This window comes from Phragmites australis, chromosome 19, assembly GCF_958298935.1.
Source record: "Phragmites australis chromosome 19, lpPhrAust1.1, whole genome shotgun sequence".
Classification (NCBI taxonomy): Eukaryota; Viridiplantae; Streptophyta; class Magnoliopsida; order Poales; family Poaceae; genus Phragmites; species Phragmites australis.
Genome location: NC_084939.1, coordinates 3,162,803 through 3,182,067, shown reverse-complemented (window position 1 = coordinate 3,182,067; position 19,265 = coordinate 3,162,803). Strand labels below are relative to the sequence as shown.

Below are 19,265 nucleotides of genomic sequence, written 5' to 3'. Positions count from 1 at the left end.
TCACACCGTCACACGTCCAAACAAGTTCCTCGTGTGGTTCCACTGTCAGTTAGAATGGATACTCATATCACCCCTGATGTAAATGCTGGAAAAAAACTGTGTACAAGTCAACAATTACAGCAGCGATCACTTGAGCACCCCTGCATCAGAGCCAATACTCACCGGTACTGCATATAATGCTGTAACACACCCTCCGGGTGAGCGCATGCACTGGACTCTTAACAACCCAACATTACTTTCCGCATTATTTGCAACTCGAATTGATCAAACCGGAGAGCTCTCGAAGTTGAACTGTGTCCTAGTAAGATGAAACAATCAATTTACGCTCACTAGGGATTCGTAACTTGACTGTAACATACACAGCTCTCGCAGGGTCAGGTCCTAGTCTAAATCGAGCTCTTTTCTGCTCTTTACAGTAGCATTCTGCTTCGACTCCGGGTCTAGAATGTCGAGGTCCCATGCCGTGGCCAAGTAGCCGTACAGAACCCATGTCCGTTGCCCCTTACCATCCACCTTCACCAGCATGGGGTTGTTGCCCCCATCAGCAGTGGGAGCGATGCTCCGGATGCAAGCCCAAGCTGCTCGCCCATGGCCTTCGCGCTCAAATAACTCAACAAGCCGCAACGCCTTGTTGAGACCATCCAGGCTGCATGGAAATTTCACTTGCATGGATCTCTGCCCATCCTTTCCAACGAGTGGCTGCACCTGCACATCGGCGCTGGCAAAGCCCATTTCTGGAAAACAAACAACAATGGGTGGGTATACATCAGTTTTCAATTCATGTCTATGCGCACGCAAACTCATTGTAAGATTCACAAATGCTCGGGGTTGACATGAATTGACGCCCATCTAAATATAGTCTATCAAAAGGGTCATTCCCTAGCTCTTTATATGGCTTAGGATCATATTGGATGTGAAGACATCCCAGGCGCATACAGTGGGAAAACATCACTTATCAAAACTGCAGCTCAGCTTTTTATAACTGAACAGTTAACACATTGTTAATCATATAATGGGAGAAGAAAAGATTTGCTAGCTTATCAAGTTCTCTATTCTGCAATAGGTGCAAAAATACAACAGCAATAACAGCAGCAACAAAGACTTTAAGTCCCAAGCAAGTTAGGGTAGGCTAAACGCTAAAGATGAAACCCAAGAAGAGCAACCAACAAAGTGGAAATAGAAAGTAAAAAAAGTATTAGTAATAGTAATAATAGTGAAGGATATCGATAGCCTCCAAATTCAAAGAACATTTGTGAACATAAGAGGGAAGCAAGGAAACTATGTGCTGAACATATAGAAATTTGTTGTAGCACCATAGTTAGCAAACCTGCTCTTGATGGAAATTTCAAGAAAGATGCAACAAACTAAGTCCAAGAAAACTGTCAAACAGAAATACTGAGGACCCAACTGTTAGCCAATACAGTTTTCAACTTTTACTTTCATTTCTATCTCTATAAATGCTTCTGGAAAGACTGGCATATTTAACGAAACCAAATTACAAAGTTTTGGTCCAACCAAATGATTTGCAGCCTACCCCTTCCCTCCAAACAAAGAAAGAGGAGGCAAACATCAAAATCTCTGATGATTAATAAATTAATCAATCAGAAATTCAGAAATACCAAGATCACAGTGACAGAGCAAACATTGAAGGAGTACCTCTGAGCTTGCTTTCCATCTCTTTATTACTCATGCCATCCTTTTGTCCATCGTTCTTTGACTTGTATGTGTTCTCAATGATGACTGTTGGTGGCCATAAAATAAGATCTCCTTGACTATCTTCAGCGTCGGCAGTAGATAATGATTGGTATGCGTTTTTGTGAACAGGGTCTACGGAGTAATTCCAACCCATAAGAACACATAAAGCTTTGTGCAACCCTAGATGATCAGCGCGATGCTCCGGATTCTTTGCATGGTATGCATGATTGAGAAGTGCATGCAAATCTATAGAATCCCTGTAATCAAGTCATGCATACAATCGGCTTCAAAAAGAAATTATGCATAAAAAATTTTCTCCAAAAAAATAATCCTTGTAACTTCCATTAGAAACCATGGATATATAGCTAATTTCGTATAAACTTCAAGGTTGATAAAATTCTCAGAGTAAAATCAGTTGTGAAATGTAAGAAAAAAGGAAAAAGATAAATATGCATCCATAATAATTGTTCGACACAAAAAATGGGATTCAGCCCCGGTGGCAAAATAATTTACTTTGCAACTCAACATCATAGTTAGTAGCAGCCATGAGTTCATGACAAGGGAAGAAAACAAAAGACAAGCATGAACACATACATAAAAAGAACAACACGAACATGTAACATGTAACTTTGCAGATTTCAGTACTTGAAGATCGCTACGATGAGTGATGCGGTCACATATTCAGAAAGCGGTCACATATTCAGAATGTAGTAATTTTGCATAAAGTAGATTGAAACCCATGAAATCCTTATGAATCCTCCAATCTAAACAGGTCTCACATTGAAGTAAGCACTATAGGTTTTTTTCCAAGTGAGTTCATAGGAGTTCATGGTCCCTTATTTGCTTGGATCATTTTACCCTTAAATTGGTTTCCATCGCAATGTCGAAATTAAAGAATAATTGCTACAGTGTGCTTTTCAGGCACATACCGCTCCAAAATCAAGAATTTGCAGGTACTATCGTATACAAGAAAGAGATACTTCAAAGAGAGCATGACCCTGATTAAGTAATAATGTTGTATTCCTCTTGGATAAGAGCGAAAGCACTGCCTATGTGGAGATTATTTATTCGAAAAGTGCATTTAACTCTCCCTCCCTCCCTCCTTCCTGAAATAGTTAATCTTCGAAACCTGAAGTGATTGATTGTTATACACAGTAGAACAACAGCTTTCATCCTTTTAACATATAGATGATTCCTACCAAGCTTATGACGCAAATTAAGTCGGACCACAACAACTTTAATATAAGCATTGGGAATTGTTTTATAAACACTGACAACAAAGTTTGAAAGAGCAATCCATGAAATGCAGGAGTAGCCATTTTTATGGCATAAGCATTAGGCTGAACCAATGGTTAGGCAAATAGCAACTGGCAGAACTGAGCCTGGTCAGAACTGCACTTTCTACACAGAACCATGTTGACCGACCCAAAGAGGAATGTAAACAGTGCTGGTGAAGCAATCCAGAGGAAGCTCAAATGCTATTGAATTGCTTAATGTTAATCATCTCAACATACTTATACAGTTATACTGGCTCTGACCGGGAGACAAACGAGGAATCATCTCATTCTACATGGGGTAGTCCATCATGGGATCATCTGTTGATTTTGACAGGATGACATCATTCCTCATATTTACACTAGACATGTGCTAATGAGGAATGAGATAGTGATGGATCGACCCATTCCATTTCTCAAAAGGTTAGGTCCGGAGTTAGGATCGCATGGACCATCACAATCCCATTCCTCAAACCAACACCCTGTAACATAATTAACCATCTAGCAACTAGTAATACTTCCAACAATCATCAGACTAACACAAGGAGAAGTTGGAATGACCAAAGGAAAATTCAAATCTCGGCGCTTTCTCAATTTGACAGTCTAGTACTTATAAGGTTAGTATCCTACAAGGTCATCTACTCATATATAGAAGCCAATCAATATGCCATTGCATGTTCACTATTAGAGAGCAGAGGCAAACAAAATAAGTGATTGAATTATTTTCCAAGATATTTCAGACAAAACAATCAAATCAAAACCCACAATTTTTGTGTATGGAATAGATAAAAAAGAATTGCACTTATCTAACAAAGTTCCAGAAGCGTTCATCCATACTTAACAATATGGAAGCTACTGTATAATACTGATTGATGGAGCCAAATGGCTCAATAACCAGTGCACAGTTCTATTGTTTAGAACTTCATCATATCGAAAATTAAACCCCACAAAAAAGTAAAACAAATAAAATAGGCAGAGGAAGGCATGCAAACATAATCATGCAAGAGGCAAACAAAGGGTAAGACCATTCTTCTCAAAAAGTCCAATACGTGTTGGTATGAATTTGAACTGTGGGAAGAAGCATGGGCTACATAAACTATTTGGTGAAAGTTTCGCTCTGCAGTAATTCTTGACATTAAACGTGATAATGTGACTAGTAGGGACCCTGTTAACTGACATTAACATAGGTTCCTTGTTCTAAAATTCATTTTTAATTGCCTGTCTCTATCTAGGTATCTTCTATTTATTTTACTAATAGTACAAGCAGTACATAAGAAGCACCAACTGGTAAACCTCTTACTGATAAATAAACATGTACCATAAATGGAGAATAATGAACTCACGCGAGTAGCTCCTCTATAGGCGAAGTAAACCCCTAAACGTAATTCATGGAGAAGGAAAAACATGATCAAAAGTTTTTCGTACTCAGAAAAGCAAACCCAGGACCAGGAGAAAGATGACCTTAGACTTGTAGAAAATCTACGAAATGTCCCACTGTGGAAAATCCAAAAAATATGCCACCACATTCTACTGAACTGTGTTAGTCAGCTAAACACTAACCCAGCATTATTTTGTTATACTCTGCCACCTTCTCGTGATAAAATTACAAACATTCAAAAAAATATGCATATAAGCCATAAGGAATGCTCGGTTAGTACAACTTCAAGGTTTAAAGGCTATAGAGACATGCCACATCAATCCGAAAGATTTTCTCTTTCAGAACAGCCATAACAGCATTCTCTTTTCTTCTTTTTTTGGGGTTGGGGGGGGGAGCTAAATTGCATTATTAGCCACTGGTATCCTAGTATGAGTGAAATACTGCTAAACATCACTTCATGAATGTTATATCATGCTAGGTATCTACATCAGGTTGGAAGTCTTATTTTGGCTATCGCACACAGTTATCCACATCGAAACAGAACATAAAACCCAAAGACAAAAACTTCCACATTTAAGCAACAAGAACAAACCTTCCACAGACGGTGCACTTCAGCTGGAAGAGCTTCCCATTGGCCCGGAAATTCTTCTTATCCGCTTCACTCTCATTTATCACCTTGACCATCTTAAGAAAGGCGCTCTTCAGCGCCTTCGCATCCACCCCTGTCACCTCCACCTTCACCTGCTTCGCATCACGCCTCTCCTCAGGTTTCTGCTGCTGCTGGCGCCCCGAGGGCTCCCCCGGGGCGCCACCATTGGCTTGATCCTCCCACTTCCGCTTCGGAACCGGCATTGGAAGCAGACCCGCAGCGGCTGCCGTCACGGGCGGTGGAGGGTCCCACCTGTCAGGGACCAGACGCGGGGCCGGCGGCGGGGCGAAGAGGTGCGCGGGGATGGACGGCGGGGCGAGGAGGTGCGCGGGGATGGGCGGCGGAGGCTGGCGGAGCTGCGGCGGGGGCTCGTGGGGCAGCGCGAAGTAGGTGCGCACGGTGCCGTCGGAGAGCGCGACGGTGCGTCGGTCGAGATCCTCGAGCCCGTACCGCGGCGGCGGCGGGATGGCGGCCATGACGGCCTCCACCGCCGCCACGGTGAGCAGAGGCCGCGGTGGGGGCAGCAGCGACACAAGCGGCGGTGGCTGGGGCGCGCCCAGGACGTGGTGCGGGTGCGGGTGCGGGTGCGGGGCCGGGAGCAGAGGGGAGCGGTTGGCCCCCCCGTTAATGCTCGGGCTCGGGTCCGGGGGCGTGGATGCGGCAGCGCCGCCGCCGGCGGTGGCGTTGGGGTGGGTGCGCTTAGGATTGGGGTCGGCGGCTGATGACGAGGAGGACGACGCCCTGGAGGAAGCCTGCGCGTTGTGCGCCGCAGGCGCCGCGGGCGGAGGCATCGGCTCGGGCTTGGCCTTCGGGTTGGCGGCGGCGGACGAAGATTTCTAGGGCTTCGTCGGGATTGGATTCCGATTTGGGGGAAGAGGAGGATTGGAGCGGGAAGGACGAGGACAGAGGTGGAGATTGACTTTGACGCGTGGGACCCATGAGTCGGAGGATCCGGGTTGGCGATTGCCAAACCTCTCCGAATTCTCCAAATTTGCCATGTTTTTCATTAAATTTAGTTTAGGAATCGGTTCAATTTTGAACACAGTATGGGTTTGATGTAAGGCTCGTCAAAGCGGAGGAAGAAGGAGGTGGAACAAGAGAGACGGGGCAGGGGAAGAAGACGACAACGCTATACTATCATATGTCATGTCTCACGATAGTGACTTATCACGACTGTCTAACACTGAAGATGAAATCTTATCAGAGCAAAGAACGAAGGGGTGGAGCAAGAGAGACAAGGTAGAGCAAGAGAGACGAGACAGGGGAAGAAAACGATAATACTCCTCTATCAAACATTATGTCTTGTGTTAGTCTCGTATTCTTAAATAGTAGTTTAGATAGTAGAAACTTAGATGTCACTCATTAAGTAGTAACGGATACAATAGAAACATCTTTCTACTTATAATTCATCTTCAGTTCTTAAAGATGTGAGTAGCAATAAGGTGGAATACTCTTAGCGTTGCAATTTGGTGTAGTTTACTCTAGTTGACATATCATACCATTCAATGTCTTTGGGCGTCAAGTGTTGCATAGGTTCAAGATTACCATGTCATGCCAAATAGATATATGTGGAGTTTGTGTTTCCTTTCTTCGATGTCTAGCATCTATTTCCTTTATGTTAGACCCAGACAAGATAAATTGAATCAGAAATTTTCACCTCGAGCAAAGATTCTTATTCTCTCTCAAAATTTCTTCCCTTGAGTGTGTAAATATTTTTATATTGTTAAAGTAACTAACTTAAGTTAACTCTATGCCTACCTTTTTTCATACATTTTGTTGCTTATCAAAAGGTTAGCGTCGAAGCAAATGATTTTGATAGGTTAGGGACACACTTACGATGCTCTTAAAGGCAAGGGTAAGAATGATGTAGAAAAGTTGCTACATATAATGTGCATTTAAAATGAGATAATTAGGCGACTAAGTTTACTAGATCTTTTAGTGTCGGTTATTTCTTTAGCTTCGTCTCTGTAAGATAATTTTAGATAACTTGTTATGTTAACCCTGTCAATTTTCTATATGGGATTGGTTGTGGTTGACAAAGTCACGTGAGAGAACTAATGGGGCATCATTCCTCCAACATAGTTAATGTGAACTCAAATATTAAATATTGAATAAGTAGAAGATACTCGCTCCAACCAAGTTTATTTTACCTTCATTTTCCTATATGAAACTTATGCATTTCGGTGCTTTCCTCGTCACTCATGAGTTCTTTATTCTCTCTGATCCAGATGTAGAGAAAGTAAATGCACATGACCCTTGAGTTGGTCCGCAAACTTAGGTCATCCCTAACAGACTCCACGTACGTACTTTTTTTAGTGCTACAGTAAATGTTGGATGGTGACATCTAGTATTCAACTCCAGCAGAATTCATATTGGGTAAACAGCGTTACGGATGAGAAGCAAGCGGCGGCATTTTTCGGATGGATACATGAGCCTCTATCACTATTTATAGTGTATGCACGTAGGTTTGATAGGAGAAAGAGAGTAATGAAAGGTAATAAATATGATAGCTGTTGGAGATGAAAAAACAGAGTATACTGTAATAGTGTTAAGAGATACTATGATAATATTATAGTAAATAAATTTTTAAAATATTTATTAAAGATAGCCTTAAGATTGATCTGTAGGTAAGGTCGGCTCCGATCCTAGCCTTCACTGTCCTGATGGCAGCCCTTTCTGGACCAGCTACGAAGATGCATGCTCAATACGGAAGTGCATGATTTACGAGAATGGGCAACTGCACACGTTTCGCGCTCACGAATGATCAATCTAGAATATAGCAATTTAAAAAATAAAAAAAATATTATAAAAAAAAAATAGATTTGCATATACAAAATTTACAATACGATTATGTAATTTCAGAGTAAGAAAAATAACGAGTAACTAGATAGCAGGGTGGAAGAGATCATATCATTTAAAGTTAGCCGTTTATAGCAACGTTATGAGAAAAATCAATATGTGACCGACTTACGAGGGGATGAAAATAATTTTTGTATTTATACTTTAGCGTAAAGATAGCGCGACGGATGTAATCTATATGGTAGATAACGGTGGAGGCAACATGCATGCAGTGGCACATCTCTTTAGAAAGTCGGTGTTGTAGGTGAAGTGCGAGAGGCGGCGTACTCGTTACAAAATTTCGATGTTGTACGCAAAGTGCGAGAGACGGCATATTTTTTGGAAAAGTCCAGCGATAAATGTATGAAAGATAAATATTAGACATCTAGATATGAAAGATAAATAGTGAGAGATTAAATATATTTTTAGAATATATAGAATACAAATATTAGATATCTAGATATAGAAGATAAATAATAGGAGATAGAATGTATTTTTTTATGAAGAAAAATAATTTAACTTTTATAATGATTATTTGATCAACTTATATAGATAATAGAGATCAATCAGATCTAAAATAACTCATATATTTTACCGGAGTATAGATACACATGAAAAATATTTGACTGCACATAGTGGCTAGACTTAGATATATTTGTGATGGTTTCCAATAAATTAAAATATTAGACAAATCGAGGTACGAGCTTTTGAATGTTAAATGTCCTAGGCTTGCAGGTTGCACAAGTTTCTATTTAAGTATCTTTCCAAGTTAGCTTGCCGACTTTGAACTTGTTCACGTTTAAAATTATCATATTTAATATTAGCTAAGCGTTACTTGCTATAAAAAATATGTATAATAAAATTTTGACTATAAATATGATAAAATTAGTTAAAAAATAAATATATGACGTGTAGACTAGGAAGCTAAAAAATATGATTTATTATAGTTATTACAGTCAATCAAACAATTACTTAAAAATCTACAAGTAATTAATTTTAAGTATGATAAACTTAGATAACCAAAATGGCCCTTCCGTTTTCACTGGCCTCGTGGCTGCTGGTTTGGATGGCAAAAGCAAAGAGAAAAGCTCCGGGAACCGCATCACCGTCCATTCGTGCCCTCCCCGCCAGAACCACCGATCCAACGGCCAGCCCTTCCTCCACCACCTCGGCCCACCTGCCATCCTCCCATCCCGCCCACCAAAACCCCGCCCCCTCCCCGCCTAGAACCCTAACAAACCCTCCTCCCCTCCCATCTCCCACCGCCGCCTCCCTTCCCGCGCCGCCGAAACCCTCCTCTCTCTGAGAAGAATACCACACACGCGATGCGGCCACCGAGAGGGCGCGGCGGCGGCGGCCGCTTTGGCGGCGGAGGCGGCAGGGGCGGCGGCGGGGGCCGCTTCGGAGGTGGGGGCCGCTTCGGAGGACGCGGCGGCGGTGGGTTCCGCGACGAGGGGCCGCCTGCCGAGGTCATTGGTCAGTGCCATCGCCCACCACCCCCGAGAAAGCTAGGATTACTTGTCCTGTCGTGGGGGGAGATTTGCTGATCTGGCGGTGCGTTTCTTTTCTATTCTGTTCTGCGTGCGCAGAGGTTTCGACGTTCCTGCACGCGTGCGAGGGGGACGCGGTGACGAAGCTGACGAACGAGAAGGTGCCCTACTTCAACGCGCCCATCTACCTCCAGAATAAGACCCAGATCGGCAAGGTCGACGAGATCTTCGGGCCCATCAACGAATCAGTGAGCGCCGCCTCCTCGACTCCCTAATCCTTTTGAGCATCTAAAATTATTTAGCCTTTTTTTCTTGCTCATTGTGACTTGAGGTCGCTGTATGTTACTTGTGTAGGACTATGGTTGTTTAGTTAAGTTTTGGGTTGGTTAGAGAGAGCAACTTGCTTAGTTGGGTGAGGATTTAGTGAAACCATTTGCAGAGTTTAGTCTTGAAGTTGAGGTCTTTTTAGTTGCATATAACTATAAGGTTTTGGATAGGGTGACCCGCTAAATGTAGAAATGTTGCGGCGAACCGGAAACGATTGTTTGTTCGGAGGAGTAGATGGCTGTGAGCCATCTGATTTGGTTTTCGATACTTCTAGTTTCAGGTTCTAAGCTAACAGTTTTGTTCTGAAGTGTTATTCTAGTCAGTCAACTCTGACTATGTTACTTTGAAATTATTGCCCTGATTATGCGACTTTCTTTTGTGCTGAATATGCTTTTGTTGTCTGCGTAGTATTTCTCTGTCAAGATGATGGAAGGGATCATTGCGACGTCGTACAAGGAAGGCGACAAGTTTTACATCGACCCTATGAAACTGCTGCCTCTGTCACGCTTCCTGCCACAGCCAAAGTATGAGCCCTTCAAAGTTTTTGGCTTATCATTTCTCATGCATTGTTTGCTAGCCATTTTTGCAAAAGGAACCACAATACTTAATTCATTTGCAAGCATAATTTTTATATTTACTTATTAGTAAATTGGTAAGTTGCCTACTTACAGCTTTCTTCAAACAAGTTTTGTTAAAACTCGTTTATCTTCCATGAAATCTTCAAAAAAAATTGTCTATTCTCTTTGTGAAGATCTCTTTGTTCACTACTTTTCACCTGATGTGAAGAAGTAATTGATTTTGACATCCTCGCAGCATGCAACTCTAGCTTGCATTGAAGAATATAGTGCTGTGTCTAAGCTACCGACTAGTGGAAGAGTCCAGCTTATTTTGAGTCCTTGATGTTATGAATTGTAAATTTAAGGAATTGGCTATCAATTTTTTTAATATACTGGGTAGTGCATATAAGAAGATAAACAAAAGGTTCACCACTTATCTAGTTTTCTAACATCTAGGGAGCTCTATCTATTTATTTAACATCATGAGGAGTTATGTAATTCTGTTTTGCTTTGCTTGTTTTAAGCAGGGGACAATCTCAAGGAGCACCTAGAGGTGGTGGCCGTGGTGGAAGACGTGGTCGCGGAGGTGGTGGCCGCGGTTCGTTCGGAGGTGGAAGAGGCCCACCAAGGGGCCGTGGTGGGCCTCCAAGGGGTGGAGGTCGTGGTTTTAGAGGGCGAGGCAGATTCTAGATCTAGTTTGAGTTTGATGTTTGTTGAAACATCAATTCTAAATTCCCTCTACCCAGTTGGAAACTTTCATTTTCTTGTAACCTGATGTTAAGTTAGCAGAGCACTTGCAACCGTTTGTGTGGAACTCGGATTGTCTATTGAAACAAAGGTTTTGTACCTGCTGTTACAAGTTATGCGCTTAAAGTTAATCCTTGTTCTGAATTCAACTTGTGCTGATCGCGGGCATACAGTTATACTTGAGGTCATCACAGGGTAGATGTTTTCTGGCTTGTTGGTTGCCTGTTCGATGTCTCTGTTCTGATATCACCATATTTCCGAAATGAAGCCACCATTTGGAACTGGGGAATTTTTCAGGAACGAAATTTACTATGCCTGGTACAAACCTTTTTTGGAAAAAAAAATGTTGTGTAGTTTGAAGTGGGCAAAGCATGACTCAAGTAGCAGATGATCCAAAATTTAAATAAAATTCACATGTCACATTGCAATTGTGCGAAAACTAACTGTAGTTTTTCTTGACAAGCTTACAGCCATCAGCTAATTCAGGAAAAGTAACAGATTGCAGGTTTCCATACATACTTCATTTATACACGTTACGCATTTCTGAATTTAAACCCAAATACAAAATCTAGAGCGTCTGATGGTGCTTTGGTTGTTCGCCCCCAAAAAACAAGCTAAGAAATGTTTCAATTGTATTTCTAGAAAACACTAATCCAGGATACATTATACCACTTTAGCCTGTAGCAGATAAGATAACTAACACATTACAAGAAGTTACTAATACTGCTACAGTTTGACAGGTACAATAAACTACATGACTGAAAACCAACCCAACAGTTCCAAATCACCATCATTTCCAGATGGAACTCTACTAGTTCTACATATGCAAATACACCAGAGTGGCCCAGACAAAAGCTTCTCCTAACCAAAAATTTTCCTGCAAACAAAAGACCCTCTTTTCTCCGCCAACATGCGAAGATGCGTCCTATCTGTAAGCTCTGAATTGTATCACAGAATTATACATTGGTCCTGTCCCCGATAATACACTTTCCATGCTGCGATCACCAAACGAGGGTTAAAAGAGCCAAATCAGTATTGCCTGTTCTTCAGGTATGTTCTTGATAGAACCCTTTTCCCAAACATGTTGCTTTGCAGTACAGCAGCATGCGGTCTAATAGCTTCGACAAAGGCAGCATATAGTGCACCCTGCGAAATTAAACATCCTTAAGGATAATACACATGGAATTCTTTTGGCTGAGAATGTGGTACTATCTTTACCTTGCACTGTTTAAGTGCTGTTTGAATCACATAGTTCCCGTACTGATCTAGCATGATATGCGGCAATTTAGGATCATTCATAAGTTCATTGATGACCCTATCACACACTAGCTGTGGTGCTAGCTTCAGACAATATTCAACAACATGGCTACCACACTTTTGCATTGATAGAGTTCCAAAGTGACCCTCCAGTGCATCCACTACTTTGACCGTTGCCCATTCGATCTTGAGGTTGAGAATAAACTGAATAACATAGTTCCTGCAAGAAATTATATCGTATATTATACAAAAGGAATGACTGCAGTATCATTCAGATTAGATGAAGATATTCACTAAGATGGATAAAGCAAGAAAAGGAGCATACCCATACTGATCTTCTGAAATCCTACGGGCATCAGATATAATATTGCTCAACAAGCTGTACTTCTGACTGTCATTTGAATGTTCTATGCATTTCTGAAGGACACAACAGCCATGCCGATCTGTGGCTAGTTGAAGATGGTGTGATGCAGCAGCCTCAAGAAGGAACTGCAACAGTTACGCAGGCATACAAACTCAATGTAAAAATGCAGGCTAGTTTGCTGACGAATGAATCAGATGCACTGCTTGGAGAGCCATATATAAAAGTGTTTAACTACACTAATATATTCTGTGCCGGAACAGTACAGCTACAGGCTAACATGTATCCAGCAGAGCTACAACATTACACAGAGACCAAAAAAAGACAAATGAGTACAAAGCACAAACTATCTGGTACCAATATTATATATACTGATCCTTTATCCAGCATAAAGCATTGTATACACATAACAATTCAATACAACCATGTATTCGTACTGTCTAAAGGTACAGAAAGATCTTAGTTAAATCATAGATATAGCAGAAGGCTTACCGCTTTGTGCTCAGGTAACAATTGCTGCAAGCAGCGTTGCACAACATGGCTGCCATGAGGATCAGTCATCAAATGCATTGCTCCAGGACGCAATGCAGACACAACCTTCAAAGCCTGATCCGAAGTATTTAGAGTTTCTATGACCTTTTGCACTACACGAGTCCTGAAATTTTAATCTAAACGATAAGAAATAAAAGCAACAAATATTAACGAAAAAACAACAGAGATAATATTATAGTTTATACCCATGCATGTTGCAAGAAACTTTAAGAAGCTCTACAGGTACTTTGGTAATTTCAAAAATTATGCGCATCCTTTGATCATGGCTGCACTCTTCAAGAATCTTCTGCACCAAATAGTGGGCAAATGGATCCACCATAAGTTCACCAATATGATCAATTATTTCAGCAAAGACTTTTTCTGCATCCTCTTGACTTCCTCCGGTAAATACACTTTGCAGAAAGCGGCAGCTGTTCTGATCCTTTGCCACAATACAAATTCTTCCCACAACTTCATCAATTGAATTATAGGTCGACTTAGGTGATTCCATGGATGGTCCATATTTTGATTCTGAGGACAGAAAATGGGGGTCGAGCCAGTCAAAGTGCGAGGAATCATTACTCTGAATGTAAAGATGGTCATGTCCATAACCATTAATTCTTTGATCCATATCAGCACAGCCATTAACTGAAGGAGCAAACTTCGTAGTCCTTACTGAATTTACACCATCAGGCCTCACCAGGATCTTTTCTGGATAACTTATAGTGCTGACTTTACCTGAGATCTGATGCTGCGAGAAACATAGTCCATGTTGATGGGCAACCTTTTCAGGTTGCTGAAAATGGCGAAAATCACCACTGCCATATGAACTGTCAGTGTAAGATGTACTAGGGAACCTATCTGCATATGTATTATTCAGCTGTTTCTTTCTCTTCTGAAAAGCAGCACCATTCAAGTAAGGATCCCCACTTTCCAGCCCATGAAAGCTTGGTGTTCCAAGATAAGAGGATGAGCCATTTGCAGGAGTACAAACTGCAGCCTGCTGATTGCTTCTATGTCGAGGAACATCAAACCCAGAAAATTGTTGCATAACAGAGTATGGTTGTGCACCCATGTCATGCTGCCAAATTAAGTTTGAACTAACATGCTGATCATAGGGTGCATACATTTGAGATTGAGATTGCCCATCAACATAACATTGCTTCTGAATGGGTGAAGCTGATGCAGTTGATGGGTAGCAGGGAATACCGAAATTGCTATCAAAGCTGTGCAGCCCAGAGCTTGAAAAACTCCCCAAGTGTGATGGAAAACTGTAAGCTTGTTCTTGGTGTTCAGCAGTTAGTTCATCAGTCTTTTGCTTAGCACGTGCAGCACTGAACTGTAGAGGCATGGACTCATCTTGAAGTGTCGCAGGCTCGTGTGGCTGGTTCAGGATAACATCCACACGTCCAGATGGACAGTGTCCATTTGTCAGCGCCACATTGCGATGACTGGTAGGTGAATCAGCTCTGCGAGTCCTCAAACTTAGAGACATGTCTTCAAAAGCTAATGCCAGGGACTGCTCAGCGTATAAACTGCCACTGTGAGATAAACCCTGAAAATTCTGATTGCTTCGGGCCGTAGATGTGTCATACTTTGTAAATTCAGTAGGCACAGACCTTCTAACATTCAAATAAGACCCCTCAGCCTGAGAAGCATTGCTCACATTGTGGAGCTCCATGTCACCCGCAGTGCCCCACGCACCAGAAACCTTGTCGACATAAGCTCCAAACTTGGAACAGACTGATTCGTCCATTTCAGAAACAGGATGATCAGTGGAACACCGGGCAGCCGTCGTCCAGTGCCAACTCAATCACACAATGCAGGTTCCTTCACTGGCCCTACAACACAAGCAATCCAATGTTGCAATCAGAGATCATGAAATTTCCATGAAACGGACATAAATAAAGTCTCATCTTTTCAGATACTCGGAACAGCCAATGCAGAGAGGCAAACCCCACATGGAAACAGAACAGATGGCTTTAAGCGGGGCAGCAAGTCTTCAACAAACCAAAGAATGATTTGGATGAAAAGTTGTGATCGAGACAACCAAATACTGTTCTTCTAAATCAATTTCTGATGCAATCAAACTGTCCCCAAATCGCCGGACAGAGACATAATTTTGGCAAAGAAAGGAAGATGAAAAAAAGACCAGATTTTTAGTCCTTCACTCCCACAAATACACCCAAACAATTCATATGACTTCCAAAACTAGAACTAGCAGGGTAGCAAAATCAAAAGATTCTGAAATTATACTACGCAGAGGTAGAAAAATCTGGCCAAATGCAAAAGGATTGATCTCTAGTAACCCACCCATGGCGGCACCATCTCACACCCCAACGCGCATCAAGATCGCAAAACCTCAAGAAAAACCCCTGATCACCACGGAGCAGCTCGCAATCCCCCATCAAGAGCGCGAACCGACGGAAACCCACCTAAAAAAAAAATCCGATCTTGCGACGAACGAACCGGAGAAACCGATCGAAACAAACTGGTAACCGATCTAACCCGTTCGAAGATTCACTACTAAAGACGAACAAAATTGCTAGTGAAAAGTGGTAAAATACTATCAGGAACTAGTACCTTAGTGCGAGATTGTGACGGAGAAGTGCAAGAATCTTTGAGAGATTGGGACGAGGCAACTGATCGTGGAGATTTAGGTGAGGGGAGGTTGGAGATATCTCGGAGATTCTAGGAGGCTTGGGTGAGAAGGAGATGAAGAGAGGGGCGTTTCCGCAGGTGGTGCATTTGCATTACCTCCCTTGGACTCTTTGCTCTCCTCTCTCTCTCTAGCCTCTCTCTACTCCTTCCCGAAATAACACATGGACTCTTTCTCCCACCTCTCTTTATAGTCTCCTGATCTCGTGCGACGGAAGGGAGAGAAAGAGATGTAGAGAGAGACCGAGAGCTTGTGTGTGGACCCCTACACTCCACGCATGCATCCATGCAAGGATTAACACAGGAGCAAAGGGGTGATTTGGGGATCCTTCTTTTCTATCCCCAGCTTTTTCGGGATTTCTTTGCAGTTAGGTTGTGCAGATTTTTGTTCAAGATTGTGTGTTTAGACTACCAGCATTGCTAATTAGAGAGATAGAATAGATAGACAGAATGATTGCTTTCACAAATAGATGAAAGTGTTTTGTAGAATGTCAATGCAAAATTACACGTAAAATTATTCCTCGTAAAATTGAATTGTTCCTCATAAAATTATCACATTGCAAATTACAGGATAAAGGTGTGTTTCGTGGGTAGTCGAGTTGTAGCATATATAGGAAGCTGATTAGCTGGTTCCATTTGCTTATTCTAAGCTAGACAATTCGCACATATATCATCAAAGTGACAAGGACTTTGCATACAAGTATTTGTGTAGAAAGTTTGAGGGAAATTCTTACTCTTATTTTTTAACGTGACTATCTGTTTAGGTCCAACCACGTGAAGAAAAACTCTCGCTACGTTAAAACAACACATTAATAACGAGTAATAACAATGATGACACTTGTGTAGAATGTAAGTTTGGTGTTTTTGGATTATTGGATCAATCCAAAACTAAAAAAATAAACTAAAATTCACCTGTATCAAATTAAGTTAAAACAATGAATTAAATAGTGACTCAGAACTATCTATTGACTACCCATTTGCATTTTGTCGGTGTATAGAATAGGAGTCCCTTGTTTTGAGGGCCCACATAGGCAAATACCAGTTGGTGATGATTTTTTCTCAGACTAGGGTCTCACCACGCTACCAGCCCATATCTTCGTGATTAGGATCCTTACCATATAAGGGATTCTCGCGACCAACCGTCGCTGGTCGCGGGACAGGTACTCATCAAACTAGTCTATTCTCATTAAATGTATTTCACTCAAGTGTTTTCTTTCCCTAGGCACTCCTCCCCGGCAAACAGGTCGTGGTCGGCGCAGTGGTGCCACGCCCCGTCCCGTAGCATTAAACATTACGAGACAGATTCGCAGGCGTGTCAGACTGTTTCATAGGCACCCGTGCGTGACAGGTGATGGGACGGGGCAAACCCGCTGACCGTGGGGACGTAGGCTATTGAAGTGCGGCGCCTAGAATCACACGCGGTTTCGTCAACTAGACATGAACGAATAGAGAAGCAGAACAAACTCTATCGCCTACTCGCCGGAACTCACCAAGAACAACTTCCTGCACCCACTCCGTGTGCATCCTGGCCTTGTTGGCCTCTCCCCGTGTGCATCTTGGCCTTGTTGGCCTCTCCTCGAGCTCTGTAGCCGAGATTGGCACTCCTCAATTTGCTTGAGGAGATGCACGTTTCGCACCTCAATGAGAATGAAGACCTACAACTCGATGAGAACGCAGAGACAACATATGCAAGTCAAAAGCTCTCTGGAGGAATTTTTTTACTCTATTCAACTCCTATACAAACCAGGGATTACAACTTTTATATATATATATATATATATATATATATATATATATATATATATATATATATATATATATATATGCATGCTACCTAATCTAAACTGGACTCTAAATCAACTTGAACTATGGACCTTCCGACTTGCAACTGGTCCTTCCGTCATACGAGTCCCCACAGCCCACACAGGATTAAGTCCAACATGCTCCCCTCTAATCCTGACGTGGGCTAAGATCACGAACTCACAGTAGATATCGCATGATCGCCAGCTTCACCACCGGCAATGCCTATCAGAGCGTTGGCTCGCTGCTCCTTCGTGCAGATGAACTCTACCTCGATCTGGCCTCCTTCAACATACTCATGGATGAAATGAAATTTGGTGTCAATGTGTTTGCTACAGCCATGAAACACTGAAATATTCATCAAAGCGATTGCCGATTTATTGTCAACAAATAATTCACTACTTTGGACTCTTCTCCTGTTAGCTCCCCTAATAAACTTCTAAGCCACAATGCTTAGCATGCTGCCACCGTTGTTGCCATAAATTCAGCCTCGCACGAAGTGAGCTGGGTTGACTTTCTATATCAATGATAGCTTGGTGCCATGAAACTCGCAAAAGCATAAAACGGTTGACCACTCTGTCGTGTTCATCGGGGAAGCTTTTACTGATCAATTGGAGCATTTTGAATTTGTGGACTTGTGGTTTTTCAGGTTGTCTCTGGGCTACCAATAATGGCGGACACACAGAGCTTGGACTTCCACAGGGCGCCACACACACGTGCAGTTGGATCCTGTCGCTCGGCTCGTCGCCTGTGGCTTGGCAACGGGAATCTCTGGCCCGGCCGTCCATAGATCATTTTCTCCCGCGTGTCGTTCATCCATGTCACCGGTCAGATCACTATCAATATACTCGGTGATTAATTCTTCACTTCCTACTCTTGAATACACAAGCCCATAATGAACAGTGCCCCCCAAATATCAAAGAATCTGCTTCACTGCCTTGCGATGCATCACCGTGAGCTTCTCTATGAATCTGTTTGCCACCCCGATAGCAAATGAAAGGTCAGGTCTTGTATGTAGCAAATACCTAAGATAACCAATGATGCGATGATACTCAATTGGATCAACCAGCTGTCCGTCTGGATCCTTGTGCAATTGCGCCCTTTGTTCTATGGGGAATTTTGTGAAATTGCAATCAAGCGTACTGAACTAACCAAGGACCTTCTTCGCATATGCTGTTTGCTTGATTGTAATTCGTCCATCTTCTTGCGCTACCTCAATCCCGAGATAGTAATTGAGCAATCCAAGATCGATCATCTCAAATTCACTCATCATCTGCTGCTTGAATCTCATGATCTCTTCTAGACTTTCTCCTGTCACAATGAGATCATCAACATATACTCTGACTATCACACCTGCAAAGCCTGATCCTCTTGTGTATACGGCTTGTTCTTGTGAACATATGCTGAAACTAATCTGTTTTAAGCTCCTGTCAAGTCGAATATTCCATGCCCGTGGCGCCTACCGAAGTCCATAGAGTGCTTTGGTCAATTTAAGCACTAAGTGCTCCTTGTTCTTCATTGTAATTCCCTCCGGCTAGGCTATGTATACTTTATTTTTGAGCTCACCATTTAAGAATGCCGACTTGACATCCAGGTGATGAACTTGCCAACTACAATTGGTTGCAACAGCAAGGATGATGCGCACGGTGTCCAGCCTAGCCACTTGCGCAAATATTTCTTCGAAATCGATTCCTTGCCACTGC

The 19,265-nt window shown here is 42.2% G+C and overlaps 3 protein-coding genes across 3 annotated transcripts; 1 reads left to right on the top strand and 2 right to left on the bottom strand.

Annotated features, from left to right (window-relative positions):
• Positions 1-34: 34 nt before the first annotated feature.
• LOC133900650 (uncharacterized) lies at positions 35-6,028 on the bottom strand. The gene is made up of 3 exons (XM_062341846.1): positions 4,940-6,028; positions 1,657-1,952; positions 35-734 (listed from the first exon to the last, which is right to left on the bottom strand). Exons 1-3 carry the CDS (start codon positions 5,785-5,787, stop codon positions 382-384), a joined length of 1,497 nt encoding a protein of 498 aa, XP_062197830.1. The 5' UTR covers positions 5,788-6,028; the 3' UTR covers positions 35-381.
• Positions 6,029-9,059: 3,031 nt separating this feature from the next.
• On the top strand, positions 9,060-11,104 carry LOC133901105 (putative H/ACA ribonucleoprotein complex subunit 1-like protein 1). Its single transcript, XM_062342399.1, has 4 exons — positions 9,060-9,310; positions 9,424-9,572; positions 10,060-10,175; positions 10,736-11,104. The coding sequence occupies exons 1-4, from the start codon at positions 9,160-9,162 to the stop codon at positions 10,896-10,898; spliced, it is 579 nt and encodes a 192-aa protein (XP_062198383.1). The 5' UTR covers positions 9,060-9,159; the 3' UTR covers positions 10,899-11,104.
• A 604-nt stretch (positions 11,105-11,708) lies between these two features.
• Positions 11,709-14,845, bottom strand: LOC133900832 (pumilio homolog 12-like). Its single transcript, XM_062342084.1, has 5 exons — positions 13,311-14,845; positions 13,066-13,228; positions 12,538-12,701; positions 12,174-12,432; positions 11,709-12,101 (listed from the first exon to the last, which is right to left on the bottom strand). Exons 1-5 carry the CDS (start codon positions 14,783-14,785, stop codon positions 11,985-11,987), a joined length of 2,178 nt encoding a protein of 725 aa, XP_062198068.1. The 5' UTR covers positions 14,786-14,845; the 3' UTR covers positions 11,709-11,984.
• Between the last annotated feature and the right edge of the window lie 4,420 nt (positions 14,846-19,265).

Bases quoted from the DNA above. Each gene is read 5' to 3' on its own strand.
- LOC133900650 (XM_062341846.1), bottom strand. From the start codon at position 5,787: ATGCCTCCGCCCGCGGCGCCTGCGGCGCACAACGCGCAGGCTTCCTCC. The intron at 1,953-4,939 runs GTTTGTTCTTGT...ACTTGATTACAG, and splicing joins AAGTGCACCGTCTGTGGAAG to GGATTCTATAGATTTGCATG. The intron at 735-1,656 runs GTACTCCTTCAA...TTTGTTTTCCAG, and splicing joins GATGGAAAGCAAGCTCAGAG to AAATGGGCTTTGCCAGCGCC.
- LOC133901105 (XM_062342399.1), top strand. From the start codon at position 9,160: ATGCGGCCACCGAGAGGGCGCGGCGGCGGCGGCCGCTTTGGCGGCGGA. The intron at 9,573-10,059 runs GTGAGCGCCGCC...TTGTCTGCGTAG, and splicing joins TCGGGCCCATCAACGAATCA to TATTTCTCTGTCAAGATGAT. The intron at 10,176-10,735 runs GTATGAGCCCTT...TGTTTTAAGCAG, and splicing joins CGCTTCCTGCCACAGCCAAA to GGGACAATCTCAAGGAGCAC.
- LOC133900832 (XM_062342084.1), bottom strand. From the start codon at position 14,785: ATGGAGCTCCACAATGTGAGCAATGCTTCTCAGGCTGAGGGGTCTTAT. The intron at 13,229-13,310 runs GTATAAACTATA...TTAAAATTTCAG, and splicing joins GTTTCTTGCAACATGCATGG to GACTCGTGTAGTGCAAAAGG. The intron at 12,702-13,065 runs GTAAGCCTTCTG...TAACTGTTGCAG, and splicing joins TGTTACCTGAGCACAAAGCG to TTCCTTCTTGAGGCTGCTGC.